Source organism: Diadema antillarum, unplaced genomic scaffold, assembly GCF_040938485.1.
Source record: "Diadema antillarum isolate AM-2024a unplaced genomic scaffold, OU_Dant_1.0 seq00001725_RagTag, whole genome shotgun sequence".
NCBI classification, from domain to species: domain Eukaryota; kingdom Metazoa; phylum Echinodermata; class Echinoidea; order Diadematoida; family Diadematidae; genus Diadema; species Diadema antillarum.
Window position 1 is genome coordinate 440491 of NW_027272412.1, and position 12938 is coordinate 453428.

Below are 12938 nucleotides of genomic sequence, written 5' to 3' on the forward strand. Positions count from 1 at the left end.
TAGAATGCAGAATATCGTTAAAATTGAGTCTATGGCGTTGCTCAACAATGATTTCTAATCAATTCCCCATGGCTGCATCCAGTCAGTGATTAAAATCAAACATTTATCTGGTAAAGAGGGACATAACAAATGATGTACTGAAAACACAAAAGAATAAGAGAAAATTGAATACATCGATTACCAAATACTGAATGATAGATTTAATATGATATGACATGACCTGATTATGTCACTATTCAGACAACAAAATATGACGTCCAGACGACGATTGCAAAAAGGCAAGGATTTTCGACAATCAAAATTACATAGTTTGTAGCCTGAAGGTATGCACAGTATTGATATAGAGGCGAATGTTGTTTCAATGAGTCTAACCCAAAGTCCACAGTACTGTTGTCTTCAGTTGGAAGATACGGACTTACGTCTACTTGTGGATTGGATAAAAGCAAGCGCCCTCTATAGTGCATTTTCCCCTGGAAGTTCCCAATTTTGTTTCATTATATAGAAGTAGAGGTCGATAATGCCTTTTCTCCCACTAAAGTGTCACAAGTTCTTGGTTTTTACAGGGTCTTCATGGTATCAGCTGAACAACAAAATGTCAACTTCGGACACTGTCTGTTTGGAAAATGTCAAGGTAGATAAAAACATTAATACAGAAACAGATATTAACATGATGAATAATATTTTATTTTTGGAAGAGGCAGAATTTATTTCATGCTCAACCATGTTCCAAAATGTCTCTCAGGTCATGAATTTCATTTACGTTTCAAGGTTTATTTAGTGGGTTGTTACTTAGGCCTATACATGTGTGTATCAACATGTGCACAAAATAGGACATTATGTACTTTTGTCTTCGGAGTCATATGATTTTGTTATTTCGAGGAAACACACACACACATACACTTCTAGCATACTGAACTAATTCTTCTGTTTACAACTTTACAGTAATAGGAGAGTACTGTGTATTTCCACTGGATAATTCACAAACTTTCCAGTCTTTAATTAAACAGCATGTTTTCTGTATATCATGTGAAATGAAATACACTATTATTTTGACGGTTATAATATTCATGGTTATCATTGGGAAATAAGAAAAAGAAGAAAAATGAACTGAACTAAACTTTCTATCTGTAAAGCTGCTCTTGATGATGGAAGTCCCTCAAATCTTTCAAAAGATAAGATGCGAGTTTACTTGTCTTCTCGCGATCTCAAAGTTCTCCCTTTTCGGTGAGAGAGCTGTGGAATTCTCTTTCTCCAGGCACAATCGTTTGATGGATATATTTTCTTCCAGTGGAGGTATATTGTTGCAAAGACTTCAATTGACGTAGTGGAGCGAGCGTCGGTATCGTATTGATCGCCTGTTGATCATTCGGTTGTAGACGTAGCAGGACCCCACAGCCAGCAGCATGACGGCTATCACACAGATGACAATGAGGCCAAGTCTCGGGGTGCTCGATGGCCTATCAGCAAGGCAGATATACTCTGAGGAGTGAATATCGGAATTCGACTTTAAGTGCTTTGGAAGAAGAATATTACCATTTGTGGCAAATTATAGTTGTAAAAAGGTCTCTGTTATTATTCATGCTAGAAATATTTTGTAATTTTAATTAATCGAATGCCACAGAATTTTAGTGGCCCTTTGTTTGAGAGAGAAAAGAAGAATATAATAGGTGTTACAAAAAACATTTCCCACTTTTGATCCTTGATAGTAGAAAAACTATATATCAGATATCACTGATATTGATACGAGCAATAGCTGAATAGTGTATGATTTTGTTGGAGGTAATTTAAAAATGAAAGCATAGATCAGTTTCATTAAATTCAAGATTTATTTTCAAGTTAGGTTTCAGATTTTGCTTTATTGTACAAAACTTTAATTTTGCACAAGGGGCAATTGGTGTGTATGGGAGACATTTGGGAGTGGTTGGTTAACACCCTGACAATGGTCCTCAACAATGGCCAAGGTTTAAGTGCTCTATTACATATTCATGAGAAATTCCACCATAACAGCTAGTCTTTATTCATCCTGAAATGTAGTGTATGCAAGCACATGAAAACATGCGCTTATTTTTTTTTTTCGTGTGCATGCATTTTACCCTTTATCATGAACTCAGACTAGCAGTGCCCAGGGCAATCCATCATGAATTATATATTAATAAAACATTCATGTGCCTTGGAGCAAGAGACCAGAAGCTTAGTCAGCAGAGCTCCGAAAAAAAATGATATTCGTGGTATTCATGTCTATTGATCAGGGTTATTGTAAGCACATTGGTCCTCGTGTAAAGTCCAGTTTTGTACAGAGGGTTCAAATTTGACCAAGATCTGGAACTTAACTTCGGAATTGATCATGGGTTTAACGAAACTAATTCATGCTCTCATATTCAAATCACCTTCAACTAAATTGTACACTATTCAACTCTTGCTCACATCAATGACAGTGTTATCTAATGGCTCGGTCACAAATACCATTAAGAACTGCTACGAACGACGTACGAACGATTTTTAGACAATTTCGTAAGATCTTCCTAAGAAAGCGGTACGAAACCAGCGTTCGTAGACCGTTCGTAGACCGTTCGTAAGTTCATAGCCTGGTCGATGGTCTTATCCAAGATTTTTTTAGCTTCGTACGAAACCCTCTCTTCGTAAGGCGGTCGTACGAACGTCACACGAACATCGTAAGAACTACGCAAGATTTTGTCGGGTCGAGAGACAATTCTAGAAGCCTTAAATTATTACGATGATTGCAAAAACACCTTAAGTCGTTCATAGAGGGCTCTACGTCTTTCCGTAAGAATGCCTTATGAACGGAGATTCGTATGGCGTTCTTACGAATAACTCTTCGAGTTTGTAAGACGTTCGTAAGGAACTCGTAAGGCGTAGGTACACAATTTGTGCAACTGTTGAGTTTTATGGGGTATAAAGTTCGACCAGAAAGCATCTCTGTTAAATATGGGGCCAAAACGGAAGGTAATCAAAGGGAAAAGGGGGAAGGGGAAGAAAAGAAAGGAGGGAGATATAGTCTCCTTGGCAATGCTGCCATCTTGAAGTATAAAACTTTCAACTGTTACAGAATTTTGGACAGGACACGGCAGCGTCTTTTTAACAACCCGATGAAATATACAAACAAAAAAATAAATCGTAAAATCTTCTTGCGAATGACTTGGAACGCCTTGAGTTGCACGTACGACCATCTTACGACAAAAAGAAATCGTAAGATGGCCGTAAGTCTGACGAAAGAATAACTCAAGGCATTCTTCGAAAAACGAAAAACGTACGAATACCAGGGCCGTTGTATAGCTGAAAATCATTTCGTTTCTCTAAAAGGTCTTCAGTTGTTCTTGCGAATTAAACAGCGTTCGTACGAAATTCGCGAGAAGGCCGTAAGAATCTGTGCCCCATCTACGAATCTTTACGAACTCCAGAATTCGTACGAACAGCGACATTCGTACGAACGCATCGTTCGTACGAACCTTTGTGACCGTAGCTTTATGTATCGTTTTAGAACTATATTAAGGATCAAAAGTGGGAAATGTTTTTTGGTAACACCTAGTAAATCTAATCAACTAGCAATATCATGTCATGATGTTAAAGTTATCTCCACCGTGCACCACACTGTATGAACTGATACTCAATCCAAGTGCATATTTGAGAAAGAAATAATGGCAAACGGGAGTCATGAATTCACACCTGGTGACGATGGGTCATTGTGCTATTGATACAGACATTCTGTGATATCATACTGTGTGATTCATGTACGAACAACGTCTAATATCCTAATATTGTTTGATATCAGACGGGACTCAACCATAAAGACATTTTGATCCAGACTTAGATGAGGAAAATGAGGTGTTTGGTATCATATAGTGAACTAAGACATCCCGATGAGCAGAAAATGATTCATCAAGTTAAAGGGGTGGTATATTGCTGGAAAAGAGGATTGAGCATTTAAAACATTAACTTTTTGCGAGAAACTAAGAATCCACGTATGAAATGTTACAGAGCATACCATTTTAAGAATTTCAAGCTTGAAAATCAGTTTTGAAATGGCTAAAATATCCAAAAACAAAGTAAAACAAAGTGATCCTTAGAAATAAAGGTGCATTCCACCTTTTATTAGTATCACTTTGTTTTGGATATTTCATCCTTTTCAAAACAATTATCACCAAATAAACGTTGAATTCCTCTTGGAATCAAATACTTTTTCATACTTTGTAAGAGGTTTCTCATTATCTCGCAAAAAAACCCCACACAACCTGAAGCCAGGTCTCAAGCAAAACTATACCACTCCTTCAGCCTATAATCAATGCTCATTTTTGTTGCATTTTGTAAGAGATTTCATCAACTTTATTATACGCTGGTGACGCACATTTTTATAACTTCTATACGTCAATATCGAAGACTACTCAATGTTAGTTAAGTAGTAATTTAGCTGTCTGACATACCGATTCCCTCATCACCGCCGACGGCGAACGGCTGCATGACCTCGATGAAGTCGAACGTGACGGGCGTGCTGTCGACACGTAGTTCACTCTCACACTCCAGATAGTAGCCCAGAGCTGCGGTGAACTCCTCTTGTAGGATTTCACTCTTATTGAAAGAAAGGACTGACAAAAGAAGTCGAATCTCGCTTTACTTTGATATCACTCTCTTTTCTTTTGCACTAATTCATCAATAACAAAGGTAGAAGCATATTCCTGCTGCTGAATTATATATAAATGTTCTAAGTGACCCATGCAAATCATTATTACAAAAGAAAAATCTAGCCCATACGTTAAATATTTAAGAATCAATGCTTCTTTATGCTACTTACGCTTCAATTCTCCTCCTTCTCATAAGACATCATTAATATCACTGATTATCCATTTCATTGAGGTACATAGTGAGTGATTACTCTGGAATAACTAATGTCCATACGTCCTTAAATCATACCTCGTAAAGTGACATCATTTTGTGAAGCAAATTATAATTAATCTCAGTTCAAGCAATTGTGATTCCGATGCATTTGTCTTGTAGAGTTACACTTTCAATCATTTTGTGCAAGACCTTTCATTATATCATTTGGATTCTTAAATCAATTGCCAACTCCGTATATGATAAATAAAGTTCGCATAAACTGAAGGTTATTTCAGCGCTTAAAGAAGACGGTTATATTTTCACAAGGTTTTAATACAGATTCTAACCGTGGACACAGTCGTATTAGAACACGACCATTGACAACACATAAATCTATTTTAGCACAATACTTATCTTTTGTCATGTAAGTGCATATGTCTCTTTGTGTCAGTCACTTGTGTTTGTCACTCTTCATTATGTTATTTTTTTAATCACTATAAATTTGTTCGTTCTTCTGAATGATTTCCCCTGTGTCATGTCAAAACTGCAAACCTTTACGACTCGTGTCATCGTATAATTCCACTTCTAACATCGTCATCATCCACTCCGTGTCGGTCTTGTTGAACATGAAGGCGATCTCGACCTCGATATCCACATCGACGTCGAATTGTAGCATGAAGATCGAGAAGTCATCGCCACACATCGAAGGGCTGGCGTCTGCCGAGGTTGGGATGTAGACTGGTTGCTGTTTTAACGTAACAAGTAGTAAAATATTTCATTTTTTTCTACTGCAACCAGGAACAGACAATGTGAGTCCAGATCTTAGCTATGAACATGAGAATAAGAGATACTTTGGTACAACGTTGATTGACTGGTTGATTTTATTTCAGATAAGATGAAATATTAGAAATAAAAGTTTGTCTCCTTGAGTGGAAGAACATTGAGTCAAAGCTAAAATTTATTTCATACATAACAATTTGCTGGTGATGGTAACGATTAGATGTTTGATTAGTTTCAACAGAATTTATGTTCTACGCATATCTTAATAGCAAGTACAATCCGGGTCATACAGCCCACGAGCTCGACCATGAAAAAAAGGCCCATGGGTTATACAGTCCACGAGTCATAGAGCCCACAAGTTCGACAATGAAAATAAAAGGCCCATAGGTCCACGAGATCTCGATGATCTCGACACCAGACAAAAAGGCTCACGAGCTTGACACTAGGCAAATGACGCCTTAGAGCTCTACTACACAAGCTCTACACAAAGTTAAAAAAGGCCCACGAGACCGACACTAAATACAAAGCCCTGTGATGTAAATGTCAGTCTCGTGGGCCTTTTTTCATAGTGTCGAGCTGGTGGACCGTATAGCTCGTGGGTATATTTTATTTGACGGCGAGCTCATGGACCTTGCTCACTTAGAGGTTTAGGCTTGAATGACTCATGGACTATGACTCGTGGGCTGTGTGATTCGTGGGTTGTTTGACTCGTGAGTTGTAGAACTCGTAGGTGTCTAACTCGTTACGCGCACCCGTCGAAACGTGTATTCCCTTATATTTCTTCAGTTTCAATCATGATTATTGTATACACACCAATGTGCCCGCATTTTAGTGAAAAAGAATGATAACGTTTATTCTTACAAAAGTGGATACAAAGAGATGCTCATTTTAACAATATTGATTAAGCAATCAATATACTGTAACAATTATTTCAAAGAATCGTGAATCGTTATCATAAAGAATCTGGCTTTTTCTCATTGCAGTGGTTTTCCTATCGAGTAATTCATCTAGAAACTCAGAATGATTTTGAATTAAAATTGAGAGTTGTTATCTGCCTTCTAGACTTCTATCTTATGAAATTCATTTCATTATTTTTGGGTCATTTCTCTACAGGTGGCAGTAATGTCCACACGATAAGACAGTCAACCTACACTACTTAATGTTTTCTATTGAGGCAGTTTTACACGATTATGCAGTAGTTAACATGCATTTCTTGGCAACCAGTGCAATATCTTCAAACTTTCCCGATGCTCCGCAGTGTTGAGCTACAGATGAATATAATTGCACTCCTATCAACTCATATGAAATAACATCTGGTACCTTTTTTTTAAACATTGTTCAACGACTAGTTAGTGAGTCACTTCGTAACCAAGAAAAAATCGCAAAGAAATAAACTTTATGTCTGTTTACTTTTTGGAGTTTTTGTGTGCACTAGTCGACATAGATAATCTTGCTGTCACACTGTATAGGATGACGTCATCAATAATCCCCCGATACTAAGAATGGATAGCATTTCGTCCTATTTCTCAAGTGAAAAACGATGTGGCGGTGTTTGGAGGCAGTGAGGGCAAATCACACCACGATTAGAATGAATCCATTCTACAAGTCACTGTGTAAAACAATATAATGGAAAGAATTGGGAGAAATGGACTGGGGGAGAGGGGTTTCTGTTTTTGCTTTAGCGTTTCTTTCGGTCCTATTCGGCTGAAGTCAGCGTAGGTACGGTTAAGGGGTGTGCTGACCGGTAAGGTGGCTTCGTCGAACTCGATGGTAGCGTTGAAGCCCATGATCATACAAAGACTGCCATCATGTTTCACCCGCCATTGGAAATCACTGGGACTGGGAACGTGCTGCATGCCAATCAAAACAATAACAGACAAAATTGGTGTATGAGTGACTCAAGATCATAAACATAAGGTAGACATTATATGATGATTTGCTGAATAATGTGAATTGCGAAGAAAATGTCAATTACACTCTGCATCTTGAAAAATGCGTGTTCAAGATGAGTACGAGCAAGTGGAGACAATATAAATTATTTTATTGACGAAACTGAATAAGAATTTGATTTTTTAAAGTAATTTATGCTAAGCGGAATAATGCTATTTAAGGAGCCTCTTCATCAGAGTCTTTCCACATTCCTTTACGTTGTATTTTTTTTTTTGGTAATCTAATGACGCAAGTATATAGAAAATACAAATCAGGAAGAACCTTTAGTCCGGAAATATTCTATCCAGATGTGTAAGTAATCAAACCTCTCTCGTCAACTCTTAATTAAGTTAAGCAAATTAAAACTACTGAAAGAGTAAAATAATGACATTTTTGTGATAATTTCTCTGTTCTCCCCACAGTCTAGAGTAAAGAAATATAGATTCTTACTGTGCTGGCGTGCTGAATCAAGAGGTTCACCATACATAAAGTCAGGATTCCTGGTATCGAAAGAGGGTAAACACAGAATTGAATGTTTGGGTATACGTATATATCAAACACAACATAACACAAAATAATACTTAGGAAGAGCGAGTAGAAGATCCAATTATTCTTAAAAAGCAAGCAAAAAAAAAAACACACAAGAAAAACAAACAAACTGAAATCACCTGTCAATGCTCGACATCACCTATAACAAATTAGTGCAAAGAAACAATGTACGCCTATTTCAGATTTTTATTCAAACAGCAGTGGCCCTTTGCATAAAACTTACCGCTGAATTTCAATGGTAATTACCGTCAAAATTAGGCGTCACAGCCAATCATCATCAAGGATTATAAAATTTACCGCTAATTTGAAGACTTACCGCTAGAAGGGAGCGGTAAGTCCAGCGGTAAGGGTTTTATGCACAAGGGCCCAGATCTTCACTATTTATATAACTACTCAGGAATTAAAATCGATCGCATTTTGAATTTTGTCTTGGCCGCAGTAATGTGATGTTTGAGTGGAACGGGGTTATGATGTCTTGCTAATGCAGTAACAAACGACTGTTCCTGTAATAGTTAAATACTGCCACAAAGAAATCTGAGTGTGATTACTGATATGACAGACTCAAGTCGTAAGTCATGTAAGTCGATCTAAAACAGGGTACAGTTAATTGAGGGGGGGAGGGCATAATTATTTCAAAGCATAAGAAATTTGGAACAATCTGTAAAGCACCTAGACTGGTCTCAAAAGTGCAAATAGCCGAGGTCACATTGACAAAAGATAGAGAGAAGTTTTACTGCCAGTGTGAACGGACTATCGCGAAGACTTCGCTTCTTTCTTTCTTTTTTTGCCAATCTGAACGCGACTATGATTCATACTCGACATGGTTCTTGGAAATATAAAAAGGTATTTCGAGGTTTTATCAAAAAAAAACACACCACAGAGGTAAAACGACAGGTGAAGAGGTTACGAGGATGAGAGAGAGAAGCACTAACCCATATCCTTCTGCCTATAGGATAAAATGTCTAGATATATTCATGTCTTGGGGGGGGGGGGTTGAAGGGAGGGGGTATAGTTGACCTTATGTACGCTGACCATTGTCTGCTCTTGGCATTGCTCATGTTGCTATTTCCTGACCTTTACCTCTAAAAGAGGATATTACTGCAAATGAATACATGGACTGGTCGAGATTAGCGACTCCAACAGTCCAAGGGCCATAGTGCATCCAAAGTCAGGAAGTTTATTAGAATCATTGTCTTTGTATCAATTACGCTGGAAGCCAAAGTACAAGAGCAACAATCGTTACTCCATCAAACTTGCAGACCGGGTGATTTATAGCCTCCCGTTACAGGCGTCTTCAAGTTTATTTCTCTAGACGATAATTGACATGTGGATATATAGGTGCATCTTGAACTACCTACAATAATTATCTCTTGGTACTATTCATGTCATTCATTTACATTTTTACTATTCTAAATACTTTTTGATACACTACCATAATAAATGAATGACTCCACGACGTTTGTCATTACACCCCACTGCAGCAATTGGGCCCGTTAAAACCAAAATCATACTATGTCCTTTGTTTGAATGATGCTTAACGTGATATCAACTAGTTAGAAAATTCAATTTGAAGCGTCCCCTGCAGTGCTGTGTGCATAGTATTTTTTTTTTTATAAAAGAGGGAAATCACTGGTTGAAACTGGTACACGTTTGGACATTTATTTCCTACATCACACCTTGATGGGAAATTCCGGGCAGAATTAAAAATACGTACTTAAATAATTTCATGAGAAGCGACCCGATCTTACAGCAGTTTATCAAACATGTTAGCTGTAGCCTTTATTTGACGTGACATTCTTAGCCAAATCACGATCACGGTATGTACAAGACTAAATGTCTTGTCACTTGGAGGTGATTGAATTAACTTTATATATTCACTATAGTAGGGCAAAGCGTCATGTAAAAAGTGATTCTGATCTAGAAGGGTGACGTGTCAAACATTAGCTGTGATCCATAAATCTTTTGAATGCAGTACAAACAATTTTCGCCAAACTGATAAGTATTGTATGGCACAGATATTTCGACATGTGCCTACATTGCCGTGCATAGATTGAACCGGAGCATAATCTCGTGCCTTTATTTTTATCTCCTACTTTATTTGAATTGAATCTCATGCATTGCCATGAGGAAGACAATTAAGCATTCTCAAAAGACGTATACTGGTTTATCGAACTTACTACAGAAGAGTCTATGGGGCCTTTTGAATACCCTTCTTTGAATAATATGTAAGAATTGATGTACTTCAAGAATCAAACACCTTACTTACCAGCGGCGTATTGTCTCCTTGCCATTGTTTTTGAGGTAGAGTATTCAGTAGTTTATGGAAGTGGCGATAGTGTGGTGCACATTGCTTGATAGTCTATAGGGCAAAAGAGCAGCAGTAACAAACCTCTCAAAGGTGAATTCTAATCATCTTTCGGTTACCATTGCTCAGACTGTGATCATAGCTTTGGAGCAGGCTATTAAGGTCCAAAGTGTATTGAGGTTTTTATTAGTCTATCTCTCCTAGACCTTGAATCACGTGAATCGTTTTAACACAATCCGTTGAAGGCTAGGTAAATAACTCACTGCCGAAATGTGTAGATTATACCGCTCAGGACAGGTATAATAAGGGCGCCACCTGTGATTAGCATTGGACAATTCTTTCTATTTCGTTTTGTTGGTGACTATAAAATGATATATTGGCAAAGAATGTACTCTCGTGTTCTCTCATTTTCTCTCTCTCTCTCTCTCTCTCTCTCTCTACTTTGTTTTCCTCTGCAAGGTTACATAACATTATTATGTAGACAGGTGTAAGTAGCCCTACATACGCAAGTACAGACATCCACTTATATGCATACATCATACACTCAACCAAAAAAGTAAGTTCCCCCTTGCATTTTTGGATATATCTCAAAAAGTATTTTACCGATTTTCATAATTCAAACGGGAATGGATAGGGAATTTTATTACTCATAACATGAATGGCATATCATTGCCACCAGATATCATTATTGGTGTGAAAAAACAAATGCATTTTATGTCACAATGCATGAAAAAAAAAAAGTTGCACTTTAGTGATATGCATTGACTTTTACACAAATAATCAAACAATCACTCATGATTCTGAACTTTTAGGCACGGTTTATTCTAAGTTTCCTTATGGCATTGGGTGAAACCCCTAGTCTCCTGGCCACCTCCTTAACCGGAACCCCAGCTTCAAGGAAAGCTGTAGCTCTCCCTCTTTCAAAAATTTGCAGACGCGGCATGATGCAAAATGGCATATGCACATCAATGTGATCAACCCGAATTGGAATTAAAAAGCACATGGCTTCGACCAACATTTTCATATTGAAAAGGCCTATTGTTTAAAAAGTGTGCATAACATCTGTTTAATAGGGAAGCACATTGTACCTGAAGAAATTCCTGAGAATTACATAACAATTTAAAAAGGTAATTTGCTAACTTGCGTAGGAAATGTACATAATATGCTTCACATCACCTGAAGTGCAACTTTTTTGTCCATGCATTTTGACATAACATGCATTTTTTCGCGCCAATAATGATATCTGGTGGCAATGATATGCCATACATGTTATGAGTGATAAAATTCCCTATCCATTCCCGTTTGAATCATGAAAATCGGTAAAATATTTTATGAGATATATCCAAAAATGCTACGGGGAAACTTACTTTTTTGGTTGAGTGTATATAATTATATATATATATATTTATATATATATATATATATATATATATATATATATATATATATATATATATATATATATATATATCATAGGTCTCGACATTTGAGCCCGGGGCCACTAAAAGTTGATGTTGGGTCACTAAATTTCCTTATCTTTTGGTGGCCCTAAGATTTAAAATGGATTGGTATGTCCCCTTTTATTTGGGGCATTTTTTGGGGGGGCCATTGAAAACTTCAGATGAAAAGCTTTTAGTGGCCAGAACGTGCCTCCGGAGGGAAGAATAGTGTCGAGCCCTAATATGATGTATCACGTCAACTTATCCTCGCCATGATAAACATGACAGTAAGAATGATATGGATCATAACAAGCTCTAATACGTCCCCTCGTAGTAGACTGAAACATTAGTGTCAGGCTGTGTGAAAAGTTTTAAGAGACTTAAACTCCGGGTGCGTCGGAAACCAAAAAAAAAAAATAAATAAATAATGAAGCCACCTTTCAAATACACAATTCACATAAAATCCTCATAATAAGAAATAAATGGAACGCCTCTAATTGGCAGACAGGCAAGTTGTCGGAAGAGAGACTTTGGTCACCGTCACACAGTGAAACTTTGGCAGAATCTTGCTCTTCTCTCGTGCTCACAAGTTTGATAAAGAATGACACATAGAGACAAGTAAAGACTATGTTGGAATGATGAACGATCTATTTATTGATGGATGACAGGGAGACGTGCGGGTTTCTCACAGGAATTATATCGAAATTAGTTTCACTGTCGTACGCACTTGTTTAGCGATGAGGGATGAATTCACGAATGATTCATTTACACTCAGACTTGTTAGCCATTGTCTCTTGATCCAACTTTCTTCCAAGTAGATCATCTATAACGACGTCACAATGTAAACTTGAGGATAAAGCTCTGATTCACATACAATGTAGTATTCTTTCCCCTTTCAACATTTTCATCAACAGGGTCTCAGTTGGCTAGTTTGTTTGGAGCGTTTATTGCTTCAAATTGATACAAGCTGCTTATCCTATGCTAGGAAAGTCATTAGGTATAACAGTCACATGCATTGTTTCTATAGTCGTGATAGGATCGACTGAACAAAGCGAAAAAAAGAATATGAATGGTGCAAATTACTTTGTAGCGACTCATGTTAACTC

General features: G+C 37.4%; 1 protein-coding gene across 1 annotated transcript; it reads right to left on the bottom strand.

The window, feature by feature from the left end:
* Nucleotides 1–225: 225 nt before the first annotated feature.
* LOC139711885 (uncharacterized) lies at nucleotides 226–10522 on the bottom strand. The gene is made up of 6 exons (XM_071623734.1): nucleotides 10355–10522; nucleotides 7990–8039; nucleotides 7353–7460; nucleotides 5383–5575; nucleotides 4440–4601; nucleotides 226–1479 (listed from the first exon to the last, which is right to left on the bottom strand). The coding sequence occupies exons 1-6, from the start codon at nucleotides 10377–10379 to the stop codon at nucleotides 1313–1315; spliced, it is 705 nt and encodes a 234-aa protein (XP_071479835.1). The 5' UTR covers nucleotides 10380–10522; the 3' UTR covers nucleotides 226–1312.
* Nucleotides 10523–12938: the final 2416 nt, after the last annotated feature.

What these genes read in the sequence shown, in the direction of transcription:
- LOC139711885 (XM_071623734.1), bottom strand. Translation starts at nt 10,379, where the DNA reads ATGGCAAGGAGACAATACGCCGCTG. An exon ending in AAGGAGACAATACGCCGCTG is followed by an intron (nt 8,040 to 10,354) that starts GTAAGTAAGGTG and finishes TTTCGATACCAG; the next exon opens with GAATCCTGACTTTATGTATG. An exon ending in TGATTCAGCACGCCAGCACA is followed by an intron (nt 7,461 to 7,989) that starts GTAAGAATCTAT and finishes ATTGGCATGCAG; the next exon opens with CACGTTCCCAGTCCCAGTGA.